Here is a 17,577-nt window from a genome sequence, read left to right on the forward strand (position 1 = left end):
GTGGACACCAGTATCCACCATGAATACTGAAGGGGTACAATCTTCTGTAAGGAAAAAGACTGTAGAAAGAGGGAGAGAACTGCCAGTGAATACCAGTTAAAACATTATTTTAGACAGAACACATAAGTAGGTAAATCATATGTGTCTCTCCCTGCCCCAAGTTATTGCTGCTGCTTTGTCTCCTGATAACTACTATGTGTTAATCTAGTGTTGCCCTTTATGAGAAAAACTTGTATCACTGTAGAATGCCCTAAATCCTAGTGTGTGTCAAAAATGAAGAAGTGGGGGAGGGTTTTTTTTTAATAGCATATACAATAACTTATATAATTGTAAGTGTTCTCTTTCTCATGAGCCTACCCCCACAAAGGTATGGACAAATAACCACAGATTGCTTATTATGATGGCTTTGAGGTTTTTGTTTTGACCATAGAAGCAAAGTCTGCACAAATCTTAATTCGTATAAGCATTGGAATGCGAAATCAAAGCAACAAAACAGCTTAAGAGAGACAAGAAATAAACCAAACTACCCAATAATATGGGCAATTGAAATATTTAATGCAGTTTATAACTGAATGTAACTGGGCAGTATTCCCAATTCTTCCCATTATTGCCACATTCCATTCACTTTTCAGAAAGTGAACATAGTTTTTTTTTTGCTTTGAAAACACGTGTATATTAGCTTTAAGCTAGAACTGTACAGAATTGTGCAACCCAATGTATGAAATATAACACAGGAAACTCAGCATATAACTATATAAATTTATCACCCCAATCCAGTGATACTATTCTGCAGGTAGTAGGGATGTTACACACATTGAGTAGCATTTCACATGAGCAACACCCTGCAGGATCAAACAATACACAGGAAATAAAAGCAGATCCATTGCTTAGTTTTCCACATGCAGAAATCCACAAAGGATCCTGCCATGTGGGAATCCCATACTAACACAGTAGACCTGCAGATTAGTCCCTGAATGTCTAAGGTGATGCAAATGCAGAAATGGCCACACTGACAATACAGTATGGATAGCCAGTCAATCTTTCCAAATTGGCTATCTGCATGTTAATTCAATGGAGAATATATATATCTCCACTGAAATATTACACTTAATAGTAGCTCTTTTGTACACAGGTATCTCTGGATCAAGTCCAATATATTTTATTTATTTATTTAATTATTTTATTTACACACACACACACACACACACACACACACTTTCTGTGATGATACCCCTGAATATAATTAAACAATAAAACATTTTCAAATTAGAAAATCAGTTATGAAGCTATCACTTTCTACTTCTAAAGTTCAATTCAATATAATCTAATATTTTCATTATAAACAGCTTATTTACATAAAAATTAAACTGTGGTCCCATAGATACATTATATAACTGAGAAAACCATTTTAAAATTATTTACACATGTGAATCAATTTGTTCTTGAAGATAACTGAGTATGCAAAGACTGAAGGGGAAGTTGAATGGTAGATGGATATATTTATTTGTATTTTTCAAGTTATATTTTTTTGTGCATGTTCCAAATTTCTTCTTTCGAGTCATTGACTGCCTCTATTTGCCTTGTATTGCTGCTGCTGCTGCTGCTGCTTCGTTTAGTGTTCTGAGAAGACTGGCTGACTTTATTTCTGGGCACAGGAAGAAAAGATTTCACTCTTGAAACACCACTCTTGAAAGACTCAGTTTTTGATTTACTGTTGCTGCATTCCACGGCTTGACTGCTGCTGAGAGGACAGATCCCAGGATTTTCATCCTGTTAACAGAATAACATTATGCAGCATAAATGCATTCATTCTTGACAGAATCAAAGACAGGAAAACTGCCTGCAATCAACAGCTCAGAATTTACACAAAGCTTCTGTTGCCAGCTGTGACAGATGCACTGAGTGAGTGAAATGTACATTTACTTTGACTATACCATAGCAGATAATGGGAAGCCCTTCTTTGTGGTATGCAGGTGATTTCTCTGGATTTCACCATTTGCCGTTCTCTGATATTGTGCAAGGCAATCCTATGGATGTTTGCTTTGAAGTAAATCCCATGGTGTTGAGTAGGGCTTGCTCTCTAATGTGTGTATGATTGCTACCTTCAGAAAATAAGAAGAGCCTCACTGGATCAGACCAACCGTCCATCTAGTCCAGTATCCTGTTCCCCACAGTGGCCAACCAGGTATTCTGGGAAGCCCACAAGCAGGAAGGCAGGCAATCGCTTTCTCACGTGGTTGTTCCCCACCAGTCACACTGCCTCTGATCCTGAGGTTGCATCTAGCCATTATGACTCGTAGCCGCTGATAGACTTCTCTTCACAAATTTTGTCTAATACCCTTTTAAGATTTCTGTTTTACTTCAAGTTTCTGTGATTGTCCAAGGAAATGTGCCAATACAATGTGGGCAAAAGGGCACATTTATAATATGCCAGTCCTATGTCAAGTTCCCTCCCTTCACTGTTCATAAATTAATGTGTGTCTTGGTATCATTACACTGAGCTTGTTCCCACTGCTGCTGACAGCAGTAATGCTGTGTGAGAAGGAGGGATAGGAAAACACAAATGAAAAAAAGAGGTAAGGCAAGTTGAGCTATATATCATGGATTGAGTTACTTGTTATGGCAGCAGCCCCATGTATAACATGTGGCCCTACCCTTAAAGTTGTATTTGGGTTTATTAGCATGTTATTTATTCCCGTTTATATCATACCATATTCTGAGGTCTCAGTATTAATTTAATGTAACTGAAATTGTGTAGAAATTCTCTGAATTTGTGTTTAACAATTAAACAAAATTGACTGACAACAAAATATTTCTTCTTCATAACAAATCAGCCCCTATGTTTCAAAAAACTCAACCCATCTGCTTTGTTCTCCCCTTTCCCAACTTCCAAAAAGGGCAGCACCACTGTACTTATAACACAAGATCCCATGAATCCCCACTCCAAATTTTCTGCGTTACTCTGAAGCCACACAAACTAATCCTCCCTGAAAAAGCAAACGTTTTGCATATTAAATAGTTTTCAGTGCAGATTATTGCAATTATTTTCTTCCAGGTCTACATTATCTATGGTTCCATGACTCAAAACTGCAGGGTTGGTAGTGTTTCCAGTATATTTTTGGATGAAGAGAGAAGAAGTGATGACTACAGAGTGAAGCTGCCTGCATACCATTTTAGACTAGAACTGATTTTATCCCCCACCATATCTGAAAGTTTAGCAATGATGAGGGTAATATTCTTATTTCTATTTTTAAATATACGTCTTCTCTTCACTTCTTTTTCCATCTTGTGATTATAGAAACTACACTGAACAGCAAATGGAAACGCCCCAGGCGTATCTGGGTACAGCCATCTGCTTTCTGCCTTTTTCACTCTTTCAAAGCTAGCCTGCTGCTTTTCTAATTTGGATATAGAAGCCTACTAATAAATGCATGACCTTCACAGGGGAGGCTGAAAGCTGCTAAACATTGCTGGAATTTCTGTGGGATGGGCAAAATTCTTGACCAGGTAAAAGCATCTGTCATCTTTTTAAAAATGGTCCATGCCTACGATGCTTCAGGTGTGTATAGAGGAGAGGCAAAGCACATCTGACCAAAAGAGGGAAATTATTAAGTTACTGCATTCATCTCCTGCATTTTTCAGACACGCACAAAAAGTGCTCAGAAATATACTTGCTTCTAGTAATGCTGACTGGATTGGCAGTTGAATTTTACGTCAAAAACTGGTGACGGGATAATATCTTCCAACATATCTGAGGCAGCAGGCTACGACATGTGTGGCATACACTGCTCTGTCCTTCAACAGAGGGCAACAGCTAGGGTATGCTAGAAGTTGTAACAATTTTTTCTGTATAAAGACGCATAGGATTGCACCCTAATTGACTGCTATTTTCTGGGCAGGGGAAAACATCCTAGTATTCATATGGGCCCTACACAGGTGCCATTCTCTTCAAATCAGCCTCTGTATGAGACTGTCTTTGTGTCAATTTCCAGTCCCTCTACTGATCTTTCCGGTAACTTCCCTCTTTCCTACTTCCCATGTGTAGAAGGCAATGGTCTCAAAGGGAGAGTGAAAAGCCTTTCAGCAACTTAGCAGTTCTAATTGTCACCTCCAACCCACCCTCCTCCTCAGTTCTATTTTAGTCAGCCACTTCCTCAGTGTTTTCTAGTTTCCATGGCAACTGCAGCCATCTGGAGAGTTTGCTGAATCTGGGCCTACTCATTAATGGCTGGAGCCAAATTCATCATAATCTGGCTAGTCTGAGTTTCTCAATTGTTTTCCTCAGAATAAACTCCCCCCCTTATTTTTTCAGCTTGAAATGTCTTCACAGAAAGGAAGTAATTCTGAATATTATATCACTTACACAGGCAAGCCACTTTTAGATATTTAGGATGGGTGGAGGTAGCTTAGCCACAATTACCCATTCTCTGGTAACCTCCTGTTCAAACAATTGAAGTATCCTGTATGTGGGGCTGCCTTTAAAATTGTTTGGAAATGGTTGTTAGCCTAGAATAGGGCTTCCAGATTATTAGGGAGCATTTTGGCCACAATACGCCTAGGCTTTGTCAGCTGCACTGGCTCGCAGTTTGTTTCCAGGTCCAATTTAAAGTGTTGGTTTTAATTTTTAAAGCCCTAAATGATGAAAAACTCCACAATAATCAAAGGTCCATAGGATAATATTTCTTCCTTCCTTCCATCTCTCTGTCCCTCACCCACATATCTGATGCATGCTCTCCCTCTTTGCCCACCTTCTCTCTTGTCTTTGACTTTCTCTGGCTTATCTCGGTTTCTGTGCTTCTCTTTCATATACATGTGGTAAGACTTCTCTGCTACAAGGATAATGCAATATAAAGAGTCTCAACCCTAATGCACTGGTCATGCTCAGAATGTTCAGAGCTGCCTTAATTCTTTCAAATCTAATGAACAACTCTAAATGGATGATTTGAATACGGACAGGCATCCCTCTATTACATGGCACTGTAACTTGTCACATACCTGCTGTGATGCTGATGTATTTGCATTAATGATGTTTGCTGAAAACACAGGATCCTTCTGAGAAGTACTGATCATCATCATCAACTCATCCTTTGAATCTACGATCTATATAAGATTTGGTGGGGAAGGAGGGGAGGGAAAAGTCAGTATTGGAAGTAATAATATTTTAAAGCAGGAATGGTCCAAAAGGCCTCATTCTTGCTAACAATAAAGAGACACATGAAAGAGAAATGTACATTTCTCTGTACATTTTTGCCTCCACAAATGGATGACATAACATTGAAAGCTGAACTATTAAAACACACACACACAAGTACTCTATCATAATCCAATGATCCAAACATTTTTAATCTATTTTGGTAAACCTCTTAAACCTCTGTAATCTACTCTGCAAACTCGTTACAAAGATTTTCGGAGTTGAAAAGAGCGGTTCCAAGCAGGCTATTGGAAACTGCTGCTGCCAAGAGCTCCTACCACAACTAAAAGTGTCCACATGACATTCACCAGACATTCTTCTATGTGGTTTTGAACGTTTCCACATGATGGCATCTTTCTATATGTTGAGTTACCCTATATGATATTATTGCCACACAGAGGAGATACCAGAGTTGTGTTTCCAGAATGCAAAGTGTAGTCAAGACTCAATTCTAATATCAGATCTGTTATTATTATTAATTATATTAATATTTATGGGATACAGTGTGGTTAGAACATTGGAGTGGCACTGGGATGACACAGGTTCAAGTCCCCACTCAGCCATGAAGCTTATTGGGTGACTCTGAACCAGTCACTGACACTCTGTGAAACCTTCCTCATAAAATGGAGAGCAGGAAGATTATGTATGTCGCCTTGGGTTCCTTGGAGGAAAAGGTAGGATATAAATGTAATAAATAAATAAATAAAGCATGGTGTTTTGCAGAGTAACAACAAAATATAGAGGGATGGATAAGGAGAGCAAAGGTAACAAGGGAAGAGTACGCTTTCAGTTCAGTTCTATGAAATTATGTTTAGTTTTTATATGTGAAAAGGTCTAAGGGATTGTGCCAAAGGCTTCAAGGAAAATGTGGGTTTTGAGAAGAGACAGGCAATGTCATGTAGGTGTTTTGAAAGAGAGTTTCAGGCACAAAGGGCAGCATGAGAAAGGGAGGAGTCATTTAAGGGAACAGAAGATTTTGAGCAGCTGAGGGTGGTGGAGCTGGAAGAGCAATCCGTCACAACTCTGGATATAAGGGTGGAGAGATAAAAGGGTGCAAAATCATGGAGATCTTTGAAAGTAAGGATGAGGAATTTGTACTGGATCCCAGACAGGAAGCCAGTGTAGGATTTAAGGAGGGGGTTCATCTGGTCTGAACAACAAAGAGGTTGGCTTACTTTGGTGACAGAGTTCTAGATAGAGAATAAGATAGAGAATAGGCCTAATGTCAAACAACTGAAGGAAAGAGAGGAGAAGCTTGCAGTTGTCAAAGTAACAGTTTTTGCTGACAGGACAGAAAAAAGGACTGTATTTTCACAGGGGAGAAATGACATGACTTGATGGTGGACTGAATATGGCAGCAAACAGTTGGAAAAATCAAAGGTGTGCTTAATCAATCATATAGGTGGTGATGTTTTCAATAAATATGAGAAGATAAAAAGCTGGGGTGAAGGATGAGAAATTTGGTCTTAGACAATTTGGTCTTGAGTTTGAAAAAAAGTATGTAACATATAAGCAAAAATATAGAATGTAAGCCTATGCAGCAGGGTCTCGCTATTTACTGTTTTACTCTGTACAGCACCATGTACATTGATGGTGCTATATAAATAAATAATAATAATAATAATAATAATAATAATAATCAGATCGGCTGTTGGAAAGACTGGATGTGAGTGGCGGGGTGGCATCAAGGTGGCGCTGAAAACAATAGGATTTTATGACAGAACCCAGGAGTAAGGACAATTTTATAACACCGAGGGACCCCATTTAGTAAAGGAAGATGGAGGAAGAGCTTCTCCTTCTGGAAATGTTGAATGAGAGATTAGTCATATAAGAAGAGAGTCCACTGAGGAAAGAATCATGTGTGATCAACTGTATTCAGAGAGATCAAAGAAAGACAGGGTAGAGACCTTTAAATCTGGCAGCAATGAGATTATCAGTGATTTTGGAGAGAGGTAGTTTCAGTAGAAAGCAGAGGGCAGAAACCAGATTGTAGCAAGTGAAGAGAGGAGTTGGAGGAGAGAACACTGAGAAAGTGGAAGTAAGCGGTATGCTCCAGGAATTGTGAGGCAATGGACAGAAGCAGAACATTATAGTATTTTAGAGAGGCAGAAGACTTAGGGGGTGTTTTCTTGAAAATGGGAAAAATTGTGATGTGTTTGAAGGCAGCATGGAAAAAACTAGAGGAAAAGCATGGGTTGATTATATTGCAGAGAGGAGTAGAGAGGATTTACCTTGCTTATGTCAGATTCTGATTTGCTTAAACAAATACTTTGAAGCTCCTGCACAAGGTCTACCTCATCATCAGAACCAAGGGATAGTCTCTGTTCCAGGTTTAACACACTTAGTGGATCATCTTCCAGATTTCTTGGAAAGCAAAATGAAACAAACAAACATTTATCCTAGAAGTGCATAATTAAAGGATGGCAGTAGATGAGATGGAGCCTGAGAAAAGGCCTTTTCTCTCTTTCTGTTTAATGCTTAATGAAACCACTCAAACAATTAATATTCAATCCAGAGCTATTCTGAATTTACCTCAAGCCCCTCAATTTTAAGCTCTTGGGGTTTTTTTCCCCCAAAAAAAGTTTCCCTCGAATAGTTTACACATACAACATGATAGCAGCCATTAGAGATAAAACATTGCAGACAGACCTTTTACATCACACAACATAAATACAAACACAATATTTTTCACAGATTTACTGTTGAGACATCAAATGTTAAGGTTTTGTCCAAACTTGCAAATCCTTTGAAGAACTAAACCTAAGCAGAACTTGAAATTTATTCAATGCATCAGTGCCTTTGGCGATTTTCTCAATACCATACAGAGTATGCATACAGAGAAGTGCACATTATTTCTGGAAGCTATCAAAGTGATTTCCATTCAGGAAGTCCATTCAGTAGACTAAAATAGGTGGTGAGTCCTTCCTGTGAACCATTCAAATGAGGTGGGGAAGCTTTCTGCCCTTTATAAGCCTGGAAAAGAGTCTCATGGAATGTTCCTGGTCTGTCATTGACTGCACATTGCTTTCAACCACTTCTACATTTTAGTAAAACTTTCCTTTCCAATACTATGTGAACTGGCAGCAAAAAGCCTGAATTTCTTCAACTCCAGTTGTGCTTTCTGACTTTTGTGGCATTCCGGCAGCTTATGGAACCACGATGTGGTGTTTGCAAACTGCAAACGGAAATATATTTTGGCTATAACATCTGGCCACAATACTATAAGGCGAACATTACTGTGCCCCTGCTTTCCTGTTTGCGATTCTGCTCACTTCACCACATGGCTGGGTGATTGATGCCATTTGGTAATTTGACGTGGCTACCAATTTTCTGAAACCTTTCTGAAAAGAGGACAGAAGTAAGACATATAAGAATAAGCTAGGTTATGACACAATTCGGTTCTTTAAATTTCCTTGGCTAAATTCACTAGTCCCTGCTGCCCCAAATGTAACTTACATTTTTGTTAGAGAGGCCATTTTGTTGCCATTTCCCTGCAGTATGTTCTTTGATTTGACACCTGCATAAGAGAAAAGATGGGAGACATTGACACACATCCAGTCAGTAGGCACTTTGCTGGTGTCCATTCTATCTGCATTTTAACATGGTTCTATGGATGCCCCGGGAAACGAAAGGTGCACTCAGTTGGTAAAAAGTTCAGAACTGAAAGGACCTTGATTAAGCTCTTACATGGATATATGAATTAAATAGAGTTTTCAGACCCTTTCTACAACTCCTACAGGTCTATTTATCCCCAGTGCCTTCCACCTCCATGAGCTGTTACCTTCTGCATTTTCTTCTTTTTTACTCCAGGACTGGGCTGATGAGTGGCCTGACTTCTTACGAGGACTTGTGCTTACTTTTCTCCAAGCAGTGCTTTCCCCTCTTTTCTTGGGACAATTCTTGTAATTTGATACCATGGAGAGAGGGAAGTTTCCTCCTTTAAAATCAGCGATATACCGATCCAGCTCTGAAACATTTAAAACAATGTCCTAATAATCCAGCCTTGAATTATAATGTAATGCCAAAATATCTACCTTGGTCTAGAAATATTTCTACCCATAGTTTCTTTAAGAGCTGTGAGTTTTACCATAGTTCCAGGATTAACCAAAAGGTTAATTTATGGGTGGTGCAATAACAAGTAGATTGGCTCCAGACTGCCCCAGCAGAAATAAATCAGGTAGCCATAATGTTAAAATGAACTAACTTTGGTTTCCCAAAGAAACACACAAACAGGCAAAAATAACAGAGGAGGCACCAGAAACAGGACAAAGAGGAATGTGGGGAGAGAGAGAGAGAGGTCTGAGGAGCAAAGAGAGATTCAGACCAGAGGCCAACCTGCCTCCTAATGGCCAGAGAACAGAGCACACCAGTGTCTGGACTACTAGATGGTGACAAGTTAGGGGAGCTAAGAGACTTAGGATTCTATCACACCAGCAATTTATCGCACACTCGCCGTGCCTGGTATGAGGTTTTTTAGCCTGGAATTTGGATGAATCTGTGAGCACATCAAGCTCTTCCCAAAATAAAAACGGTGAGAATGCCAATTGTATGGGGAAAACCCATGTGATTATCCACATTCATTAAAGCATAACTTTAATCGTTATTCTAGTTCCCTTAGAAAAGTATATCCTCAACTTTAGTTTAACATGACAAGGGCACCTCAGTGATCTCCATATTATTGTGGTCCCAGATCAGAGCAGCAAGCAAATTTTTTTTGTGTTTGGTTCTAATCTCAAGGTAATGTGTGGCCTGCTCAAGCTCTTTTGATTGCTCTAAAACCTGTTCCTTGAAATCATGTCTGATATGGTGTAATGGGGTTTGTGTGTCAATATGTGCAAGGGCTGCTGAGTTATACCGTTCCATTTACTTGCAGGCCTTTGCTTTTAGAGATTGACCCATTTATTGTGCTTCACCTGCTCTGGGAAGAGGACATCCATGCAGAACAGCCTTATTTAACAGGATGCTGAGTGCAGCTTTCACCACAGCCTGTTGCCCTTGGCTTGGACTTTTCTTGACTGCCATCTGTCCCAGCGTAGGTGGTCTTTTCAGAGAAGCCCTGGAGAGAATTGCTTCTTGAACTCGGGGAGCAATGACAGCGTTCCATAATTTGGACATCCACCTTGAAGCACACATGGAAAAGAAATAGCAAGAAAACATGCTTATGGTTACCAAAAACACTTAACATATTGGAGGAAACTTTCAAGCTGTTGAGGACTTGTGAAACATAGTAAGAAAGGTTAGTAAGAAATGTCTCTCATTTGACCTGCTGGATAGACTGCAACAGTTTCATCCAAAGTAGTTCAAGTGTCTTTATCAAACACTCCTTTAGCTAAGAGTGCTTCCAGATGTTACTCCCACCAGCAATGGTAATGCCAAAACAGGAAGTGCAAAAAGAAATACCTCAAATAAGAAGCACTTAACTGTTCCAGAGTTAGAGATAGTGTTGCTGTTTTGGCACAACACTAGCTGAATGTTTAGTACGTGAATCAGCACCTGAATGTGGGTGAGAAGTTACCTGATTCAAAGCACAGATTATTTTCAAAATACTAAATCTGGAATTGTTAAAAGCTGTTGGAAGAATCACTATTAATATTAAATTCTTACACCTTTTCACCACAGATTATCTGAGTGGGAGATCAGTCCTGGAATGTCTGAATTATAAAGAGCAAGTGCCTCTGACGTTTGCTAAGTATTTCCCCCTCAATGCTGAATAACCATAACTCTACATATGTGTATCTGGGGTTATTAGGAGGAACATGTGCATGAGGCAAACATGTGCAATTTGCCTTTCAGGGAGACAGCACCTATCATTATAGAAATTAAAATTAAACATGACTTTTAATTAAGAGAGTGATAAAGCTCCAATTTCTACCACTTTCCCAACAACTCCACAGAAACTTGTCCTGGAACTGGCTGGGATTTTTGTGGTAGACAGCAAGGGTAAGGGAAAGGGAAAAAACTGACAAAAATTTTTTGTACCTGCTTCCTACATTATGATAAGTTTATTTATTTATTTATTTATTACATTTTTATACCACCCAATAGCCGAAGCTCTCTGGGCAGTTCACAAAAATTAAAACCATGAAAAGCATAATAAACAAACAACAGTCTAAAAAACACAAATACAAAATACAATATAAAAAGCACAACCAGGATAAAATCACACAACAGAAATTGATATAGATTAAAATACGGAATTAAAACAGTAAAGTTTAAATTTAAGTTAAATTAGGTGTTAAAATACTGAGAAAATAAAAAGGTCTTCAACTGGCGACAGAAGGAATACAGTGTAGGTGCCAGGCGAACCTCTCTGGGGAGCTCGTTCCACAGCCAGGGTGTCACAGCAGACAAAGCCCTCCTCCAATAGCCACCTGCCTCAGTTCCTTTGGCAGGGGCTCACGAAGAAGGACCCCTGAGGATGATCTTAAGGTCTGGGCAGGTACATATGGGAGGAGGTGTTCCTTTTAGGGCTTTGAATCCAGAAGGTGAACTTTAGTTGTCAAAAGCAAGAACAAAGGCTGCAGGAATAGCTTTCAAAACCACAAAAGTGGGTTGTCAGTGATATCTTCTTGAATTCTTTGAAATGACAGGACCAGAGGAAACTATAATAAGGGCCAATAACTCTTCATTGCCCATCTATCCAGCAAAAGCACCTGTTCACCATAGCTGGAAAAGTGTTTGCAACCTTTTCCTAATGGGGCTCCTTTAATTGCTGCAGGTAAGCAGAAATGCAAGAAGACTTTTCCATCCCAGAGAGGCACGATGAGCAAAGCTTTCAATTTATACGTACAAAAGCCCTGCCGGGGGGAAAATGGTGACAATTGTGCAGCTAGATTTAAAGGTTATGTCTCTACAGGAGTTTGCTTTGCTTTGGTACTAAATCACAAGAGCAAAGAGCAACATTGGAAAGAAAAGTGACAGTGCTGCTTTTGTATGGCTTTTTTTTGTGTATGGTCTTGGTTGCTCACACAAGCCCTGCAGTGTGATTCCCTCAATGAGGACTAGATGGTTTCATCTAAGTTGGCATGCGGCTTGCTGGGTGTGAATGCACTGAATAAATGTATCTAAACTCCTACAAAAGAAACTTGTGCAGATTGGGTGACAAAATGTGAAGGAGAACAGAGATCCAGTACTTTTATGGTATATCTATCCAACTTTGTTTACTCTGACTGGCAGCTGCTCTCCAGGTCACAGGCAGAATGTCCTTCACTTGCTACCATCACTTGCTACCATCACATTCCAGGGATTGGACCCGGGACCTTCTGCATGTAATGCATGTACTCTGCCACTGTGCTAGGGTGCATTCTCCAAAAAAGGGAAGTTCAGCAGCTTCATATGCAAGGGTGAAAAAACTACAGCTATTGAAATTCTCTCTTCTACGCAGCTCTTAAAAATGTAGGAGGTGTGTGTTCCTTTGCAAACCCTGTCTGTGTGTCTCCTCAAAATGTGAATTAGTGTGGATTAAAACAAAAACAGATAGAGGCTGGGCTCATCTACACCAAGCAGGATATTCCACTATGAAAGCAGTATGAAAGCGGTATGTAAAAGGAAGGAGCCACACTACTGCTTTATAGTGGTAATGAAGTGAACTGGCAACTGTTGGGGCTCATGACACATCTACACCAAGCAGGTTGTAACACTATGACAGTGGTATGAAAGCATTATATGGTATGTGTCCATGGGTCCCAACAGATGTCAGTACACTTCAATACCACTATAAGGCAGTAGTGTGGCTCCTGTCTTTTATATACCGCTTTCATACCACTTTCATAGTGGAATATCTGCTTGGTGTAGATGAGCCCACTGTGACCAGAGCTAGGCCTAAGGTTTATCCTGGGATCATCCAGGGTTCGCCCCTGCCTGAGCACTGGATCCCCTGTGTGTCACCTAGATGAACAGGTTTGACCCCTGGACGATCCAGGGATAAACCTTAGGTCTAGCCATGGCCTCTCTCACACATTTCACCATCTGCAAGAAAGCGCCTTTGGACTGTGCCTCAAAGATTCCTGATTATTACATTATACAAATGTGGTTGAAACAGAAGTTTGAAATGAAGCCAAAAACAGGAGCACTGAAGTATTACGATCAGGAAACTAGAAGTGGGAGAAGGGAAGCTGGTGGGAGGACTGTAGGAAGAAGATACCATGCTCAAAAATGCACCTTTAATATCATGGTCCATGTGCTTCACATATATAAACTCTTTTTACCCATTAAATAAAACACAACTTCTCGCTCCCACCGCAAAAAAGGCTAAAAGCTTCTTACTTTGAAAACGAAGCGTGTTCATTTAGTACATTGCCAACATTTTTCAGATAGACACATGCTTAACAATTTTGCTGCTTGTTTATTTTTAGTATACACACTCGTGTTTTATTTATCAAGCCAATAAATATTTAAACATGAGTACTCATGTCTAGTAATGATATCAGACCACTTTAAAATCTTGCTCTATTTAAAACATCATCATCATCATTATTATTATTATTATTATTATTATTATTATTATTATTATTTTGAGACATCAATGCAACAAAATTTCTCATCTCTACAACAATCTCTGGAAAGCAGATTTATTGTGTTTCCCGTTTTATAGACTGAATATTGAGGTTGAGGGACAGAAATTGGCTCAGCGCTACCTATTAAGACTATGGCTGAGCTGGGATTCAGGTCCAGCACACTGACTACTGGAGTGAGCTAAAAGCAGCGGTAGTCATGGGGAGTGATAAACAGGTATGGAGGGCACTAAAGCCCTGCTGTTAACCATGAATAATCTGGTTCAACCCAACCTTGGACTTCTGATCTGGTATCAGGCATTGTCTATTCACTATCAAGCCTCTCTTTGCAGCGATAAGGGTTAGAAACTTGTTTAAAACTAAAAACAAAACAAAACAACAAAATCCCGAGACTTGCAGTATGCTGAATTTTGTCCACATTGCCAAAGCATGCACTTGCACAAAATTCAAACTGCCATAAAAATAAATTCAGCCACAGGGGTGGGGGTGGATGCAGCTTAGCTGTAAACCCTACAGATTTTTATAATTCTTAAAAAGATAGAAGCTACATCCAATCAGCAATTACCTCTTCACTGCATGTTGACAGGAGACAATGCCTCTGTCATGTTTATGGGGAGGGACTCTAGCTCAGTGGGAAAACACCTGCTTTGCATGCAGAAGGTCCCAGGTTCAATCCCTGGCATCTCTGGAGGATCAAATGGTAGTGGGAATGACTTCTGCGGAGCTGCTGCCAGTCAGAGGAGGCAACAATGGGCTAGATAGATCTGACAGAAGGTAACTTCGTAGGTCACTGATGCAATTCAATTAAGATGGAGCTCTTTCATAAATCAGTTTCCTATTCACTTGAATGGTGGGGTGTGACGGTCTCCCTTGGCCCTAGGACTCTTCTTAATCCGCCTGCTGCCATGGGAGAGACGTCCACCCTCCACTGGGTATCCTCCTGGATCACTTCACTACTTTTGCAACCCCAAAGGACCCAGCTCAGGTGCACAAGTTAGGGCTATAGATGCCAAGTCTGTCTCTGTGGCGCGTCTGCTTCAGCTTAGGCCCCACAGCAGCCCAGATCAACACCTTTACCCAAACCTTCTCCCTTCCGCTGCCACCATAGATTTCACCTGTACCCTTTCCCAGGTACTTCACTGTCCACACCAGGATTAATTAAATGATATTTATTTAACAGGGAGATTGTTCAGGTTCAAAGCGTATTGGTTTCCTTCAGTGACAAGCGTATGGTTACAAGCACAGAGCGTAATGGTTTCTTTGGTTCATTCACTTAAACGTTTCACAGTATAACTTTCAGTAGTCAAATTGTTCAAATTGTTATTGATTACGGTCGCCTCCTGCCTACTCTACCCATTCTAACTACACTATCCTCTTCCCACACTCTGGTCTCCCAAAACAACAAAACCCGCAGACCCTTCTTAACTCTAACTCAAAGCTTTCTCTCTCCACACCTTACCTCAGAAGCCGTTCTCTTTTATTCAGCTCAGTCTTCCAACTCCTCCCCCTCTCACACACAGCCAATCCAGGCACTCCCCACCAACATCCAATCAACACTCACCTTCATCCAAGACTCATTAACCCTTTCATGACTCATACTTACCAACCTGCAACATAAACAATGTAAGTACTACCTTTTAAACTCTACAATTCTTAATACTTTATACTTTACAACTTAACTCTAAACAGTAAAACATCACATGGGCGTAATGCCAACAGCATATTCTGTTGGGGGCATTTCTTTATTTATAACAGTGAATTAATCATCTAAAAAGTTGACAAAGGATATACAGCCCAAACCATAACAATCATATAACCAACTACAGCAACCACACACAAAAAATCCTCATAATAAAAATCAAAGGCAGCAGCAAACATCATAACTGTAGTATCAACAAACATTTCACTGTATTTAAATCTTAATACCATTACAACATGGAGCAATCCCCTCCCTGGAAGTAAGTGGGCAATATCACTGCATGCACTGGGACTCCTACATCTACCAGGAATTGCTAGTTTGGTCGGCAGCCCTTCTATACTGCAGACATCTTACAATATTTTTGCTTTTTCAAAGAGAAGTGCTATGCAGTTGATTTTATTTTGCAAACAAATGGTATGAATTGCGACCTTTTGAAAATGGGATCCGATTTTAGGAAGCCGACTGAGATCTCTAGGCTGAGATCCCATGCATCCTGGTCATAGAATATTTACATAAATTATCCTACGATGCATATAGAATGACACCCATTTGAGGCACTTGTTATTGATGATGATGATTTCAAATTATGTACTAACTATGGGATAGAAATATTACTATGGTTAGCTTGTATAATGTCATCTGCATTTTCATTGCTCCATCACAGAAAGAGCATTTAGTATTTTGTTGTCTTAGAATGAAGAAGTGCCTAAATTAAAATAGCAGTCCTATGTATGTTTACTCAGAAGTAAATCTCCCCCACCCTATGCTCAATGGGGCTTGCCGGTGTACGTCCAATTGAACTCTTAGTATAAGGCTGCAATTGTAAACATACTTACTTGGGAGAAATTCCCATTGAGTTCTACTATTTCTGAGCATTTCTACTTGCTCAGAAAGATTGGTAAAGATTGGTCAGTTTCTGTAGATGGAAGTGAATTGTGTTAAAATGGATTGCTGAGATGTAGTGACGATGGAAGAGTTTTAAACGAAGACACTGTGTTGTAGCACAACGAAAAATAAACGTAAGACATACTTCACTGTTGTGTGGCTGTGACCAGGCACCACTGGACAAGAAAGGAAATGCTTTGGCCCAACAAGTGCTTCGGGTGCACCAAGCCGTGATAGACATGAGTTCAGCTGGTGCCAGACTGCAAGAATCCACTCTACTATCTTGCACACTGGATCGCACAGAGGAGGCATTTTTCCTTTGAACTGTAGAGATTAGAACAGATTATTGCTTTAGATGTGCTTTGTACTTCTTTGAAGAAAGAAAACAATTTTACACTTCAACACACTGCATGTAAGAAGTCACTTCCACTAAAAAAGAAGTGTCATTTATTTATTTTTATGTATTTATTTATTACATTTGTATACTGCACCAAAGCCAAAACGGTCTGTGAGGTATAACCCAGTCCACACCAGCCTGTTTGTTGCTTGAAAACTAGCATTAAATAGTGATTGCATGTGTGAATGACCACCATTGATGAAATACTACCGATAGATCTTTCACCTCACTTCCCATTACGCCCAAACACAATGCTTTTCAATGGAGTCCATTCACACACATTTGGCTGCAAGTCACTGTGTGGATGAGAAATTAAATTATGCATGTGCGAATCATTCGTGAATCTGGAAAGATGAACAATTTGAGTTCTTTTCAAGCAACACAAGTAGTGGCCTGAAGGTTTATAGAACTACAACTCCAAGCACACCTAAATTCAAGCACTTTTTAGATGATGCAGGGTCTGCTCAAAACACACAGCAAAGTGCACCATGGTAAAATTTAGTATATGCGAAACTATGAGAATTTCATTTTGAACAGCCAATGGTAATAACATGAGGAACATTTCTTGAGCAAGCACTACAATAATGGATGGTGTTTGTACAAGAGTTATACTCTTACTCATTTCAGTGGAGCTTGTGCCCCATTAGGCTGTATCCACAAATAAATATAGATCCTGTTCAGACAACACACTAAGCCACGATGGTTAAGCATTTTGAGCTAAACATTATGGCTTAGAGTGTCGTTTGAACCATGACTTAGTGTGTCGTGTGAACCAGTCCTAACCATGGTGGCTATATAATCACAGTTTAAACATGCTCACTAACCATTTACTGTAAAAGGGTTAGCGGCCTAACCATGGTTTAGCATGTCATGTGAACAGGCCCAGCGCTTA

The 17,577-nt window shown here is 39.8% G+C and overlaps 1 protein-coding gene across 1 annotated transcript in view; it reads right to left on the reverse strand.

Moving 5' to 3' along the window:
- Positions 1-1,198: 1,198 nt before the first annotated feature.
- Positions 1,199-17,577, reverse strand: part of CTTNBP2 (cortactin binding protein 2) — a 108,215-nt gene continuing 91,836 nt past the window's right edge. Inside the window, exons 17-23 of the mRNA XM_063134051.1 lie at positions 16,434-16,612; positions 10,105-10,310; positions 8,973-9,158; positions 8,648-8,708; positions 7,423-7,555; positions 4,996-5,100; positions 1,199-1,770 (exon numbers count right to left, since the gene is read on the reverse strand). Coding sequence (XP_062990121.1) covers positions 1,519-1,770; positions 4,996-5,100; positions 7,423-7,555; positions 8,648-8,708; positions 8,973-9,158; positions 10,105-10,310; positions 16,434-16,612 — 1,122 coding nt within the window. The 3' untranslated portion in view covers positions 1,199-1,518. The remainder of the gene's footprint in view (positions 1,771-4,995; positions 5,101-7,422; positions 7,556-8,647; positions 8,709-8,972; positions 9,159-10,104; positions 10,311-16,433; positions 16,613-17,577) is intronic.

This window comes from Elgaria multicarinata, chromosome 9 (genome assembly GCF_023053635.1).
Source record: "Elgaria multicarinata webbii isolate HBS135686 ecotype San Diego chromosome 9, rElgMul1.1.pri, whole genome shotgun sequence".
NCBI classification, from domain to species: Eukaryota; Metazoa; Chordata; class Lepidosauria; order Squamata; family Anguidae; genus Elgaria; species Elgaria multicarinata.